Below are 12455 nucleotides of genomic sequence, written 5' to 3'. Positions count from 1 at the left end.
GAAACCCAATGTCCATAAGTGCATATCTATCTATCCCAATTTAGCATTGTCAGGCTCAGTCTTGCAATCAGAAGGAGACTGGGTGGATGGTGTCATTGGGGGTGGCTGTTCATGGCAGTGTGACATCACTTCTGGGTTCCCAGAAAGAGAAGTTCATCCTCTCTAGTAATCCTTGGAAGTGACATCATATTGTATCAATGAAGAATTTTTAAAATCTGATTTTCAAATCATGCAAACCTGCAACAGAGGACAGATGGTGCCTTTTATACTTATACTAGGGACCAAGCCCGTTGTACTCGTAAATACAATGGGTGCTAGGTGTGCTTCTGGTTCCGGGAGTAAGCCTTTCTCTCCCCACCCCCCCAATCCCGGCAGCAGAGCGGCCATTCCGCTGGGCCCAGAAGCACACCCGCGGCCTTCCTGAAGTCTGGACTCTGAGGCATTGTATGATTTTCAAGTCCCATCTCCAAAACTCCAGGAATAGCCAGGGGTAGCCAACCTCCAGGTGGGGCCTGGAGACCTCCAGGTATTACAGCTCATCTTCATGGCATAAAGATCAGCCCCCCAGCCAGAAAGGGCTACTTTGGACAGGGTTGAGGTAGAGAAGAAACATTTAAGGCCTCCCACAAAGGCTGTTGTTGAATTGAAAGACTTGAGGCCTACTGCACAGGATTGTTGTGCAGATGAAACAGGAGAAAAAAGAACCTCCACAATAGCATCCAGTTTCGTCTGCAGAATAATGCTGTGCAGTGGCCTCAAATCTGCAGAAAGTTGTGAAGAAGAAATACACATGGCTTGGCTGTGTCTAACCCCCGGGGAAAACATTACTTTAAGTGAGAAGGGGCTTTTCTGTGGCCTCTCAGTCAGCTGTTTGGCAGAAGGATAAATCCCCCCCCCCAAAGGAATGGCTACTACCATGCCCAGAGGCTCCCCTGCGTTGCTCTTGGAAATGACTCCCTCCCCTCAGTCAGGGGCTGTTAAAGGATCCATCCCAGCAGGCCTGAAGAGAGCCTTGGGGTAAAAAGAGATGGCGCAGCTCTTTTTGATAATTTTGATTTAAAAGAGAAGTTCCTTTTGAAATGCAAATAAACATTGCAAGTTTCTAAAGCAGCAGAACTACTCAGTTATTCAATAGGCAAATGGGGCATATACTCTCTAAAGAATAGTTTTGCCTCATTTAACTGGAGAAGGGGTATTGTCTTCTTGGGATCTTTTCTATCAAAACAGAATGGCATTTTGTCTTCAAGTAGAAATATAAATCCAAGAATAACATGCATAATTCCGTTCCGGTTTTTGGGAGCTACAGGTAGTACTTCATCAGTATACCTGATTTGGAGCATTATGCATATAATGCAGAAAAAAACAGAAGTTGCCTCAACTAGCCACAATGAAAAAGTTTCATATCTTCACACATTTCCACTTAAATTATTACAATTGCATGCATGCACATCAAATTAAATTGTGACAAATTCAGATTGCCATCTGAGACCAAGGCCAGAACTATTAGCACCACTATAATTAGAAAGGCATGCCACCATCATTAGTTCTTCCTTCTGCTAGGCAAAAACATTTCCAGGGACTCCTTAAGAGTAATCCCTGTACAGAAAAAAAACCAGCAATGGATAGGGCTCAGATGCAGGGACAGAGGGGGTTCAATCAGCTGTCCATAACATTGCTTCTATTCATAAGTATGGTAGTTTCCCACATTCCTTGACCTGGATCTAGTCCAGTCTTGTTGGTTCTCAGAAGCCCAGCAGAGTTGACCAATGTTAGTGCTTGGATTGTAGACCACCCAGAAAGTTCATGATCGTTCCTCAGAGTAAGGTAATGTTAAACAATTTATGTTCTTGTCTTGAAAACCTATTGGGGTTGACTGCACTATCTTCCACTAGTATTTTAGGCAGATTTGTTTAACAAATGTTACCCCCTTCTTGTGGCGCAAAGTAGTAAGGCAGCAGACATGCAGTCTGAAGCTCTGCCCGTGAGGCTGGGAGTTCAATCCCAGCAGCCGGCTCAAGGTTGACTCAGCCTTCCATCCTTCCGAGGTCGCTAAAATTGAGTACCCAGCTTGCTGGGGTGTAAACAGTAATGACTGGGGAAGTCACTGGCAAACCACCCTGTATTGAGTCTGCCATGAAAACGCTAGAGGGCATCACCCCAAGGGTCAGACATGACCCGGTGCTTGCACAGGGGATACCTCTACCTTTACTCCCTTCAAAATGCAGTAACGGAATATAACGTAAAATCAAAGAATCCTATAGTAGGGAGGGAGAATATAAACCATCAAGTCCAACCCACAGCTCAATGCAGGATCAGTCTAAAGCCTCCAGGATATGGATCTGTGCTTGAAGACTGGCATTGAAGGGAGTTTTCTATCCATCCAGAGTTCTTCCTGGGGGAAATTTGGAAGGTTCATTTTTGACTACACATAAAGGTTATGTAGAGAGTCATGGGACCCAGATTAACAAAAGCCATGTGCCCAGGAAGGAACAATTTGGAAGGACCTAGGTGAGTCTGAGTGAAGACACTAGCAGGATTTGGCATCTGATATTTTTCCTCCTTTGCCTCTCACTTCTGCTTCATTTTGGAAAGAAAGGACTTTACCACCCTACTGTAATATTTTGAAATTTGGCAAAATTGAGGAGAAACATATTGCAACATTTTGGTTTTCATCACTCTTCCACTGCTTAGACCACTAAAGATCTGCTTTACAATTGACTTTTTAAAAAGTAAATCAGTTTCAGCCATTGTTCTGGGATATAGCTGGTTTAGAGGGAGTTGGGACAAAGGAACAGCTTGTTCAGGAGAACAGGAGAAAGCATTGCAATCACATGGCAAAAAGTAATGAAGTTAAAGGGACAGAGACAAGCTACCACTAACTGAACTTTATTTTGATTCAGGAAAAAAATCAGAATGAAACTTATACTGATGACAAAGGAGGAAAAGCAGGTCACAAGGAAGATGCCGTTGCTTTTATGGCTGTCCCATGCTGTGTGCATGAAACATCCCATTCAGTGCACCACGGCTGTTGACCCTCTTCCTATTCCTCATGCATTTTACCTGCCAGGTGACCTGATTGTGGGGGAGATTCCTTCTCAAATCTTATACATACCCAGCATTCCTTCATTTAATGCACAGCCTGCCAATTTGTTCATTTCTGAACCTATGTAAGTCTCATTTCATATGTTTTGTATATTTTCTTTATTCAGCTAAATATCCATGTGTAGGATTGGATTTCAGTAGAGCAGCACTGATCTTATGTATCTCTACAAACCGCCACAAGATATTTGAGAGTGGCGGTATATAAATATAAAATAAAATAAAGGTCAATAAGTGTTTCAAGCTTATCTACAACTCTCTTTGCAGATCAGTGCCAAAAAATTACCAGCACAACTTGGCCTTGGCTTTTGCTGTCAAAGAGATCAATGGGGACCCCAACATCTTACCAAACATCACCTTGGGGTTTCATATCCTCAATAGCTACTACAATGCAAGGATGACCTCCAAAGCTACCTTGAGTTTGCTTTCGTCTCAACACAGGTTTTTCCCAAATTTCAAGTGTGTGACATTGAACACTCTCATTGCAGTCATTGGAGGGGTGAATTCACATGTATCTGCCCATATTGCCAGCATAGGAAACATTTATAAAATACCACAGGTAGGCCATCCATTCACTGCTTCAGCATACATTTAAAGTTTTGATTCATTCTCTAAACATAAAGTATATATATATTTTTCCTCTAGCTCACTTATGGATCATTTTCCACGGTGCAAGAGAACAAATTGCTGCTTTCCTCCATATATCAGATGGTGCCCAATGAAGCCACCCAGTATTTGGGAGTTATCCGACTATTTCACCACTTTCGATGGACATGGATTGCACTGTTTGCTCAGGAAGATGACAGTGGGGATAAGTTCCTGGAGATCTTGGTGCCAATGCTCTCTGGGAATGACATCTGTGTTGACTTTACTGCCAGATTACCAGCAGACACATTTATTGCAAATGAACTAAATGATTTCTCCAAAAAGGCAGAATTTTTTACTGCTCACTTTGAAACCAAAGCCAATGTATGCTTTGTATATGGAGAAGGCTCATCCATGGTAAGTTTGAGAATATTGTTGATGGTTGGATCCTTCCTTTCATTTCCTCCTGTGCATAAGGTGTGGATTCTTACCTGCCACTGGGAATTTGAACTACTGTCTATACAAAGAGATTGGGATATAGAAATGTTCCATGGTGCACTATCCTTTGCAGTTCACTCCAATCAGCCACCGGGGTTCAACAGATTCCTGATGTCCATAAGCCCTTCCTGGGCAAAAGGAGACAGTTTTATCCAGAACTTCTGGGAGCAGGCATTCAATTGCTTAATGAAAACATCCAGTGTTCAAGGAGGCAGCAAGGAAATGTGCAGTGGAGAGGAGAAGCTGGATTCTCTTCCAGTTGTGTTGTTTGAAATGCAGATGACTGGCCACAGTTATAATGTCTACAATGCTGTCTATGCTGTGGCACATGCTTTGCATGCCACCTATGAATCGATCTCTAGACTCAAAGGAATGGAAGAAGGCAGGATTCTACAGTTCTATGATGTGCAACCATGGCAGGTAATTGCTTCACAAATGTTACATTTGATGGACATTTGCCACTTCTACAGCAGTCTTGACTCCTTCGTTATTTATTTCATTTAATATTTCAAGTATTTATAGGTCCATTTAAAACGATTTTCCAAATACATAACTTATCAAAACACCGTAGCATAAAAACAAAGCCTACAAAAAAAAATCAAGAGCAAGAAAAAAGGTTAAAACTTCAATATGCATATGGGAAAAGTGAACCAGAAAAATCACTCAGAGCAAGCAACTTGTTCAAAGCTGAATAAACATTCAGCACTACAATGAAATCCCTGAAACGATTAAAACACAGAAACCTTTTCCGCATTGTGTAGAATAAATGAATGAAAAACAACCCATGAGGAACAGCTTTGCTCAGAGAGAGTGGGATGATCAGTGTGTCTTTAGCTTCTTTCTAAAGATTGCAGATGTTTAGCCAAGAACGTCTCTTTTCAGTGGAAAGCCAGAGCTGGCCACTAAAGAGGAAAATATCCTTTTTGGTCCTGGCCCCGTCCTGGTGGAATGAGCTCCCAGGAAAGCCGAGGGCCATGATGGAGCTCTCACATTACTGCCGGGAGTGCAACACAAGGTCTTTGGTCAACGCTAATGCTAAAATCTACATGGCATCTCCTCAGGTTTGGTTTGCTATTATATCTAAGCTCCCACATCTAGAGAGGGCTGCTTGGAGGACTAGAAAAATTTGGCTGCCAATTTTGTGGTTTGTAAAGCCTCAGACTTAGGAGCCATTTTGGTATAGTGGTTAGGAGTGCGGACTTCTAATCTGGCATGCCAGGTTCGATTCTGTGCTCCCCCATATGCAACCAGCTGGGCGACCTTGGGCTCCCCACAGCACTGATAAAACTGTTCTGACCGACCAAGTGACCGACCTACATGCAGGATCATACTTGGAGCAGCCATTAAAATTGATAAAGAGACCAATGAAATACAGAGTTGGATGACTTAGAAGAAGAAGAAGTGTTGGTTCTTTTATGCTGCTTTTTCCTACCTGAAGGAGGCCCAAAGCGGTTTACAATCGCCTTCCCATTCCTCTCCCCACAACAGACACCCTGTGGGGTGGGTGAGGCTGAGATAGCCCTGATATTCCTGCTCGGTCAGAACAGTTTATCAGTGCCGTGGCGAGCCCAAGGTCACCCAGCTGGTTGCATGTGGGGGAGCGCAGAATCAAACCTGGCATGCCAGATTAGAAGTCCGCACTCCTAACCACTACACCAAACTGGCTCTCAAACTAGTTATACATCCAAATTGGGAGCCAGATTATGTGCAGAGGACTGAAATCCGATTTAGAAGAGGTCAAATCTTCAGATTCCTTATCAGTGTATTACCATTGTATTCTATGGATTGACAATCATTTTTTGAATGCAGATAAAAATGGTATTCAATGTTCTTGGCTTTCTCACAATTCCATTCAGGTTGTAGTCATTTAAACTTTTCACTGATTCAGTTAACATGTATCAGCCAGAATCATCTATTCATACTTGGCCATATTTGAAAAGCTTAATAGAAAATATCTATTTTATAGACCCCAATTCCATGTTGGGTGCAGGGCAGGTAACATCAATCAGCTAAAAAAATGTACACACACATACACACGCATGCACACACACACACATGCACACACATTCATCAGTTTTAGGTTAAACAATGTTCTACAATTATTTTTAAAACCACTTATCCTATTTAAATGAGAAATTACTCAACAGAGGAGTGCATGTCGGATTGATCTAGATGAATTGGATAGGTTCTTATGTGGGCAGGTGATTGTCTCTTTGATGTTACTTCCTGGCCTCAACCACAATCCTGGTGGAATAGTTCTGTCTTCAGGCACTTGGGTCCTTTACAGGCCCTGATGTCACTTGGAAGAGCATTCCACCAAGCTGCAGCGAAGGCCAAAAAAGTCCTAGGCATGAAGAAGGCCAGTTTTACCTCTTTGTGAACATTTCTTTCTCTGCTAGCTCCATCATTTTCTAAGGAGCATCAAGTTCAACAATAGCGCTGGAGACACTGTGTGTTTTGATGAAAATGGAGAACTAAATACTGGTTTTGTCGTTACAAACTTGGTTACATTCCCCAATGGCTCTTTTACAAGAGTGAAAGTGGGAAGGCTGGATCCTCAGGCGCCCCTAGGGAAAGAGCTGACCCTGCATGATGATCACATTGTGTGGCATGGAACATTTAACCAGGTGAGACACAGAGGCAGATTCTTGAGTGTATGAAGAGGAGTAAAACTTATCCATCTTAAATATTAGAGCTCTGTCTGCCTTTGATTTCAGATAAACAATGAATTTTTGTGTACTTTTATGTCAGTTATTCCCTGCCCTGGCTTGCCTAGTCAATCCCAAGTTGTTAGATCAAGCTGGCCCTCTAAAGGTAAAGGTAAAGGTATCCCCTGTGCAAGCACCGCATCATGGCTTGCCTAGTCAATCCCAAGTTGTTAGATCAAGCTGGCCCTCTAAAGGTAAAGGTAAAGGTATCCCCTGTGCAAGCACCGCATCATGTCTGACCCTTGGGGTGTCATCCTCTAGCGTTTTCATGGCAGATTGAATACGGGGTGGTTTGCCAGTGCCTTCCCAAGTCATTACCGTTTACCCCCCCCCCCCAGCAAGCTGGGTACTCATTTTACCGACCTCGGAAGGATGGAAGGCTGAGTCAACCTTGAGCTGGCTACTGGGATTGAACTCCCAGCCTCATGGGCAGACAGCTTCAGACAGCATGACTGCTGCCTTAACACTCTGCACCACAAGCAATTTTTCTGTGGCAGGAAGGTCTTTGGCTTTTCCTGAGGTGCTTGCTGTTCCTGCTGTTTGTGTCTTTCAATCAAACTTTGTTCTAATTTTCCCTGGGTGTCATTAACTTTCTGTTTGAGAATGGAATCTTTTTGAAGTTACGATTTATGACTTGAATTGGTGTTAAAGGTATTAAAAATGGCCCATGTAATTTTGTGTGAGAGCAAGTAAATACATTTGTTTCAACTTCTTAGAATCTCATTCAAATATGTTATTGCTTCCATTTTAGAAGCACACAAGAGAAAAAAAAAAGACTCCAATAGGAGCAGACTGTCAGGCATATTTTCTCTTTTTGGAGACTGAATCAAAAAAAAATTTGAACTTTAGAAAGAGCGTTCTTATCTTTTCCATCTAATGATATTAGAACAAATAAGGATTGTATCAGAAGCAAAAGAACTGCAGTGATGTCATAGTGTTCAAAGGAGTACAGACTCCGGTATGGCTTCATTCAAATTTGCTGTCTCTTAAAAAAACCTACAGTTATGATTGCCAGAAAAAAGGGTACCAAGTAGATAGGTGTAAAGCATATCTGTCTCATTCAGTAAGTTGAAAACAGCTTATCAAAAAAAGATAAACTATGGAACTCCAAAGAAAGCTACCGCTGGCAGATGCCATCGTGGATCCCTCCAGGACAGTCTCACATTGCATAAAATATGGGGACTGAAAAAAGAATATTACTTTGCATGAGGATGTTACCTTAGCAATCCTTATCCATTGTTGTTCCTCTATATATTTCTGAAACAGCCTAGAGGGTGGGACGTGTCCGGCTGTCCAAGTTGGAATAGGGCCAATCAGGGTGCAGCCAGCTTTGTCCTGATTGGCCCTGCTTCTGCGCCTCCCGCCCTCCAGCCCTGGACTCTAGCTGCTTTGCTCTCCAATGCCTCAGTGCCAGAAGCCAGGAAGGGGAGAGGGCCCTGGGCAAAGGATCGTGGTAGATGGCTTACTAATGAGGGCCTCTTGGCCTGCTTGGCTGGCTGCTGACTGACTGCTAAGGAGCTCTGTCTCGGCCCTGATAACGAGCTGCCCACCCTCACCCACCCCACTTGATTTCGCTGTGAGCTGCGGGTCAAAACCACCTTAAGCTGCCTGGCCAGGGGCAGAAGTATTCAATGATTGGGAGTATTGGAACCAGAGTGGAATGATGACCCTGGTAAATAGTACGGGTTCTCTGGGACTCGTATGAAAGATCCAGTATGAAAGATCCAGTATGAAAGATGCAGTGGAATGACAAACTCCAGAAGATCAGATATGTTCTTGGACTCCAATGGAAAGTCCAAGACTTGAATGAAACCCGGTTTGATGGAAATCATTGTTCTGCAATTGGGTATCATACACTGATTTCAATTATAAAGGTTGTCATTCCACATGGGGATCCATCATTCCAGTTCCAGAACACATCTGCTACTTTTAGGGGATGACATTCTGTTCTGGTAGATGGCATTCCAGTCCCAGAACACTTCTGCTCCTCTGAGTTTTCTCCTTCTACTGTGTGGGATGTCAACTACAATCCCCAAATACTTATATAACTTTCAGCTACCATCATTCTACAATGGGGGGGTCATCATGCCAGTCACAAAATACTTCATCTACTTCACTTACACCAGAACAGTCATTCTGTTCCAGTCATACTCCAAGGTGTTGTCCTTCCACTTTGAATAACGAAATCCCAGCTCCCAGAGACTATTATTCTACTCTGCAACCTGCTATTCCAGTCACAGAACAATTGTGGTATTCTCATATAGTTCCACTGTGGACCATCATTCTAGTCCCAAAGAAGTCGGGCTCAGCCCTGATACCTTCAACCAAAATCCATCCTGCATTTGAAGTGTGCTATATTTTTCAAAAATTATTTCAATCAAGCCCTTTTTATTTTGTTTTAATTTATTTCTTAATGAAAAAAATACAGGGGTTGGCACAGATTCATCTTTAACGTCCAACTAAAACTTAAGGACACTATTGAGAGGTACTGTATCTAGACTATGGTACAATTTTCTTGGCCCGGGACCACCATTGATGCAGTGGGAGGGGCAGGCTAGGAGATACACATGGGTAAGAGAGAGGCATCATTAGGCACACGCAGCCTAGGGTGAATTGGAGGGTGAATTACCAGGGTGAATTGGAGAAGATCCCCACCAGCCTTCGGTAGCTGAGTTAAGCTTTTGCCTGGGTTTGTTGGTGGGTTTAGGTCACAACACAATTTGAGCTGGGATTTCAGGATGTTACTATCACAGCTTGTGAATTGGCAAGAGGTGTAGCCGGCTGGCTGGGGAGGAGGCCTTGCATGGTGAACTCCCCAACAGGAGGACTCTTTAAAGAGGTAGCAGACCTATGAGCAGGTGCCTAACTTAGCTAGGGGAGGCACAGGATTCATAGGGCTGGGTGGCCTGGGATCGATCGGGGAGAGTTTTGCACCTCCTCCAGTGTCCCAAGTGTTCACTTTCCTTGGTTAGGCATGACAGCGGCTTAAGGGTTCCAAGTTCCCAGCTGGGAACTATAGGACATTGCAAGCCACTGTCTGGGGGTTAGAGCAGTCGGCCTACTGCAAAGTGGCTCCCAAATTCCTGCCATGCCAACACCATAAAAGAGCTATGTTTAAATAAAGCTGTGGCCTTTTTAATGCCAAAACATATGTGAGCATCTATTATTCGCCCGCACTCCCTCGCTGCAAGTCAATTGTCATGAAAATAAGCATTGTGATCCTCCTCTGTTCAACAAGAACGTTGTGGTGCCAGCTTTCTGTAGAAACAGGGCAAGGATTGCAAGAATAACATTAGGATCCAGTGACTATGTCTGTGTTACTAATAGTCCTTTTGTCTTATGGACAGGTGGTGCCTCTTTCTGTCTGCAATGAACGTTGTCAACCTGGCTATAGCAAGCAAAAGAAGGAAGGGGAGAAGTTTTGCTGCTATGATTGCGTTCCATGCCCAGAAAGAACCATTTCTCAGGATGAGGGTAGGAAGCATAACCTTGGGACATGAGAACTAAAATCCTGAAAGATGAATGATTTGTGTAATATGCAAAAAAGATAGTACTGTTGATAAGACTATGATAGAACCTCCCAATTTCCACTCCATGGAAAGGGTACCGGAGATTAGAAAATTTTTCACTCCATAGAAACGAGTAGGTAGTGGGTAGGCCTGTAAGCCTCAAACTCGAGTGGAACACTTTTGTCTCAGATTTGAATCATTGAGGAAGAATCAGAAAACAGGATAAATATACCTAGGAGCCCATTCTGATTGCCATGAAGTTGTATGGTTTATATACCTAATACACCTAATAAGAATGAATGAGAGACTCATTAATTTGGCCTTCTGATTTAAGTTTTGTCTTATCTACATCATTGTGAAATCAAATAATCACCTGATAAACTTAGCTTGTCATTCCTGTATGACCTATGAAACTGTTAAACATCTCCGTTATGCTGTGTACTAATTTATTGTGCAACCTCTGTTCATATGTATGGACTGGCAATTCCCATTTCACTCTGTCTGAAGAAATATGCATGCTCAGAAAAGGATGTGGTTGGTCTTATAGTTGCCATTGGACTCACATTTTGCTATATGAAGAAGAAGAAGAAGAAGAAGAAGGTCACCCAGCTGGTTGCATGTGGGGGAGCACAGAATCGAACCCGGCATGCCAGATTAGAAGTCCGCACTCCAAATCACTACACCAAACTGGCTCTCTATGGTGGATGGAATGCCGAGATAATTTCTGTCCCAAAGCAATTAAGTAATCTCTTGACAGAAATGAGATCAGAATGATAGTCTTCATGGTTTGTTGGATATAGTAATGATGTATTTGATGCCATTATCTAGTCACTGATCAAATTTTTGAGATATTTCAACTTCTTTTTCAGACATGGATGCTTGTATGAAATGTCCACAAGATGAGTATGCCAACATGAAGAAAAATCAATGCATCCCCAAGGTCCACATTTTCCTCTCTTACAGAGAAATATCTGGCATCACATTAGCTATCTTATCTATTTCTTTCTCTCTGATCACAGCTTTGGTGCTTGGGATTTTCATAAAGCACCAGGAAACTCCCATTGTCAAAGCCAACAACCGGAGCCTCACCTACATTCTCCTCATCTCCCTTCTTCTCTGCTTCCTCTGCTCCTTGCTCTTCATTGGAAGACCTTTCCAGGTGACCTGCCTTCTCCGACAAACTGCTTTTGGCATTGTCTTCTCTGTGGCCCTGTCCAGTGTGTTGGCCAAAACCATCACAGTTGTTTTAGCCTTTGTGGCTACCAAACCAGGATCCAGGATAAGGAGATGGTTTGGGAAAAGAATGGCAACTTCCGTGGTCCTCTTCTGCTCCTTTATTCAAGCAGGCATTTGTACTCTTTGGCTAAGTACTTCCCCTCCCTTCCCTGATATGGACATGCATTCATTTGCAGGGGAAATCATCCTGCAGTGTAATGAGGGCTCAGCGGCCATGTTTTACTGTGTCTTGGGATATATGGGTATCCTGGCCACTGCCAGCTTCTCCGTAGCTTTCTTTGCGAGGAAGTTACCTGACACTTTTAATGAAGCCAAGTTCCTCACCTTCAGCATGTTGGTCTTTTGCAGTGTTTGGGTGTCCTTTCTTCCAAGCTACCTGAGCACCAAAGGGAAATCTATGGTGGCTGTGGAGATCTTTTCCATCTTGGCCTCCAGTGCCGGCTTGCTGGGCTGTATCTTTTGTTCTAAATGCTACATCATTATTCTAAAACCTGAATTGAATACCAGGGATCAATTAATAAAGAGAAAAAAGTGACAGGAATATAATGCTATTTTCACTTGCAGAATGTAGTAGCCAACTCTGGTGGGGAAAATGCCTGGAGATTTAGAATCACTGAATCATAAATTCATAGATCTAGAAGGGGCCATACAGGCCACATAGCTCAAACCCCTGCTCAATGCAGGATGAGATTAAGGCATCCATAATGAATATCTGTCCAGACACTGCTTGAACACTGCCAGTTGTGTGGCACTCATAGAATCATAGAATCATAGAATCATAGAGTTGGAAGGGGCCATACAGGCCATCTAGTCCAACCCC

The 12455-nt window shown here is 43.1% G+C and overlaps 1 protein-coding gene across 1 annotated transcript; it reads left to right on the top strand.

Moving 5' to 3' along the window:
* The first annotated feature begins 2449 nt into the window (after positions 1–2449).
* LOC143825432 (vomeronasal type-2 receptor 26-like) lies at positions 2450–12170 on the top strand. Its single transcript, XM_077313463.1, has 6 exons — positions 2450–2508; positions 3367–3658; positions 3745–4101; positions 6582–6809; positions 10238–10364; positions 11269–12170. Exons 1-6 carry the CDS (start codon positions 2450–2452, stop codon positions 12168–12170), a joined length of 1965 nt encoding a protein of 654 aa, XP_077169578.1.
* The last annotated feature ends 285 nt before the right edge of the window (positions 12171–12455 follow it).

The sequence above is a fragment of the Paroedura picta genome, chromosome 16 (genome assembly GCF_049243985.1).
Source record: "Paroedura picta isolate Pp20150507F chromosome 16, Ppicta_v3.0, whole genome shotgun sequence".
Lineage (NCBI taxonomy): Eukaryota > Metazoa > Chordata > Lepidosauria > Squamata > Gekkonidae > Paroedura > Paroedura picta.
Note: the sequence above shows the minus strand (reverse complement) of the source record. Positions and strands in the feature narration are given on the sequence as shown.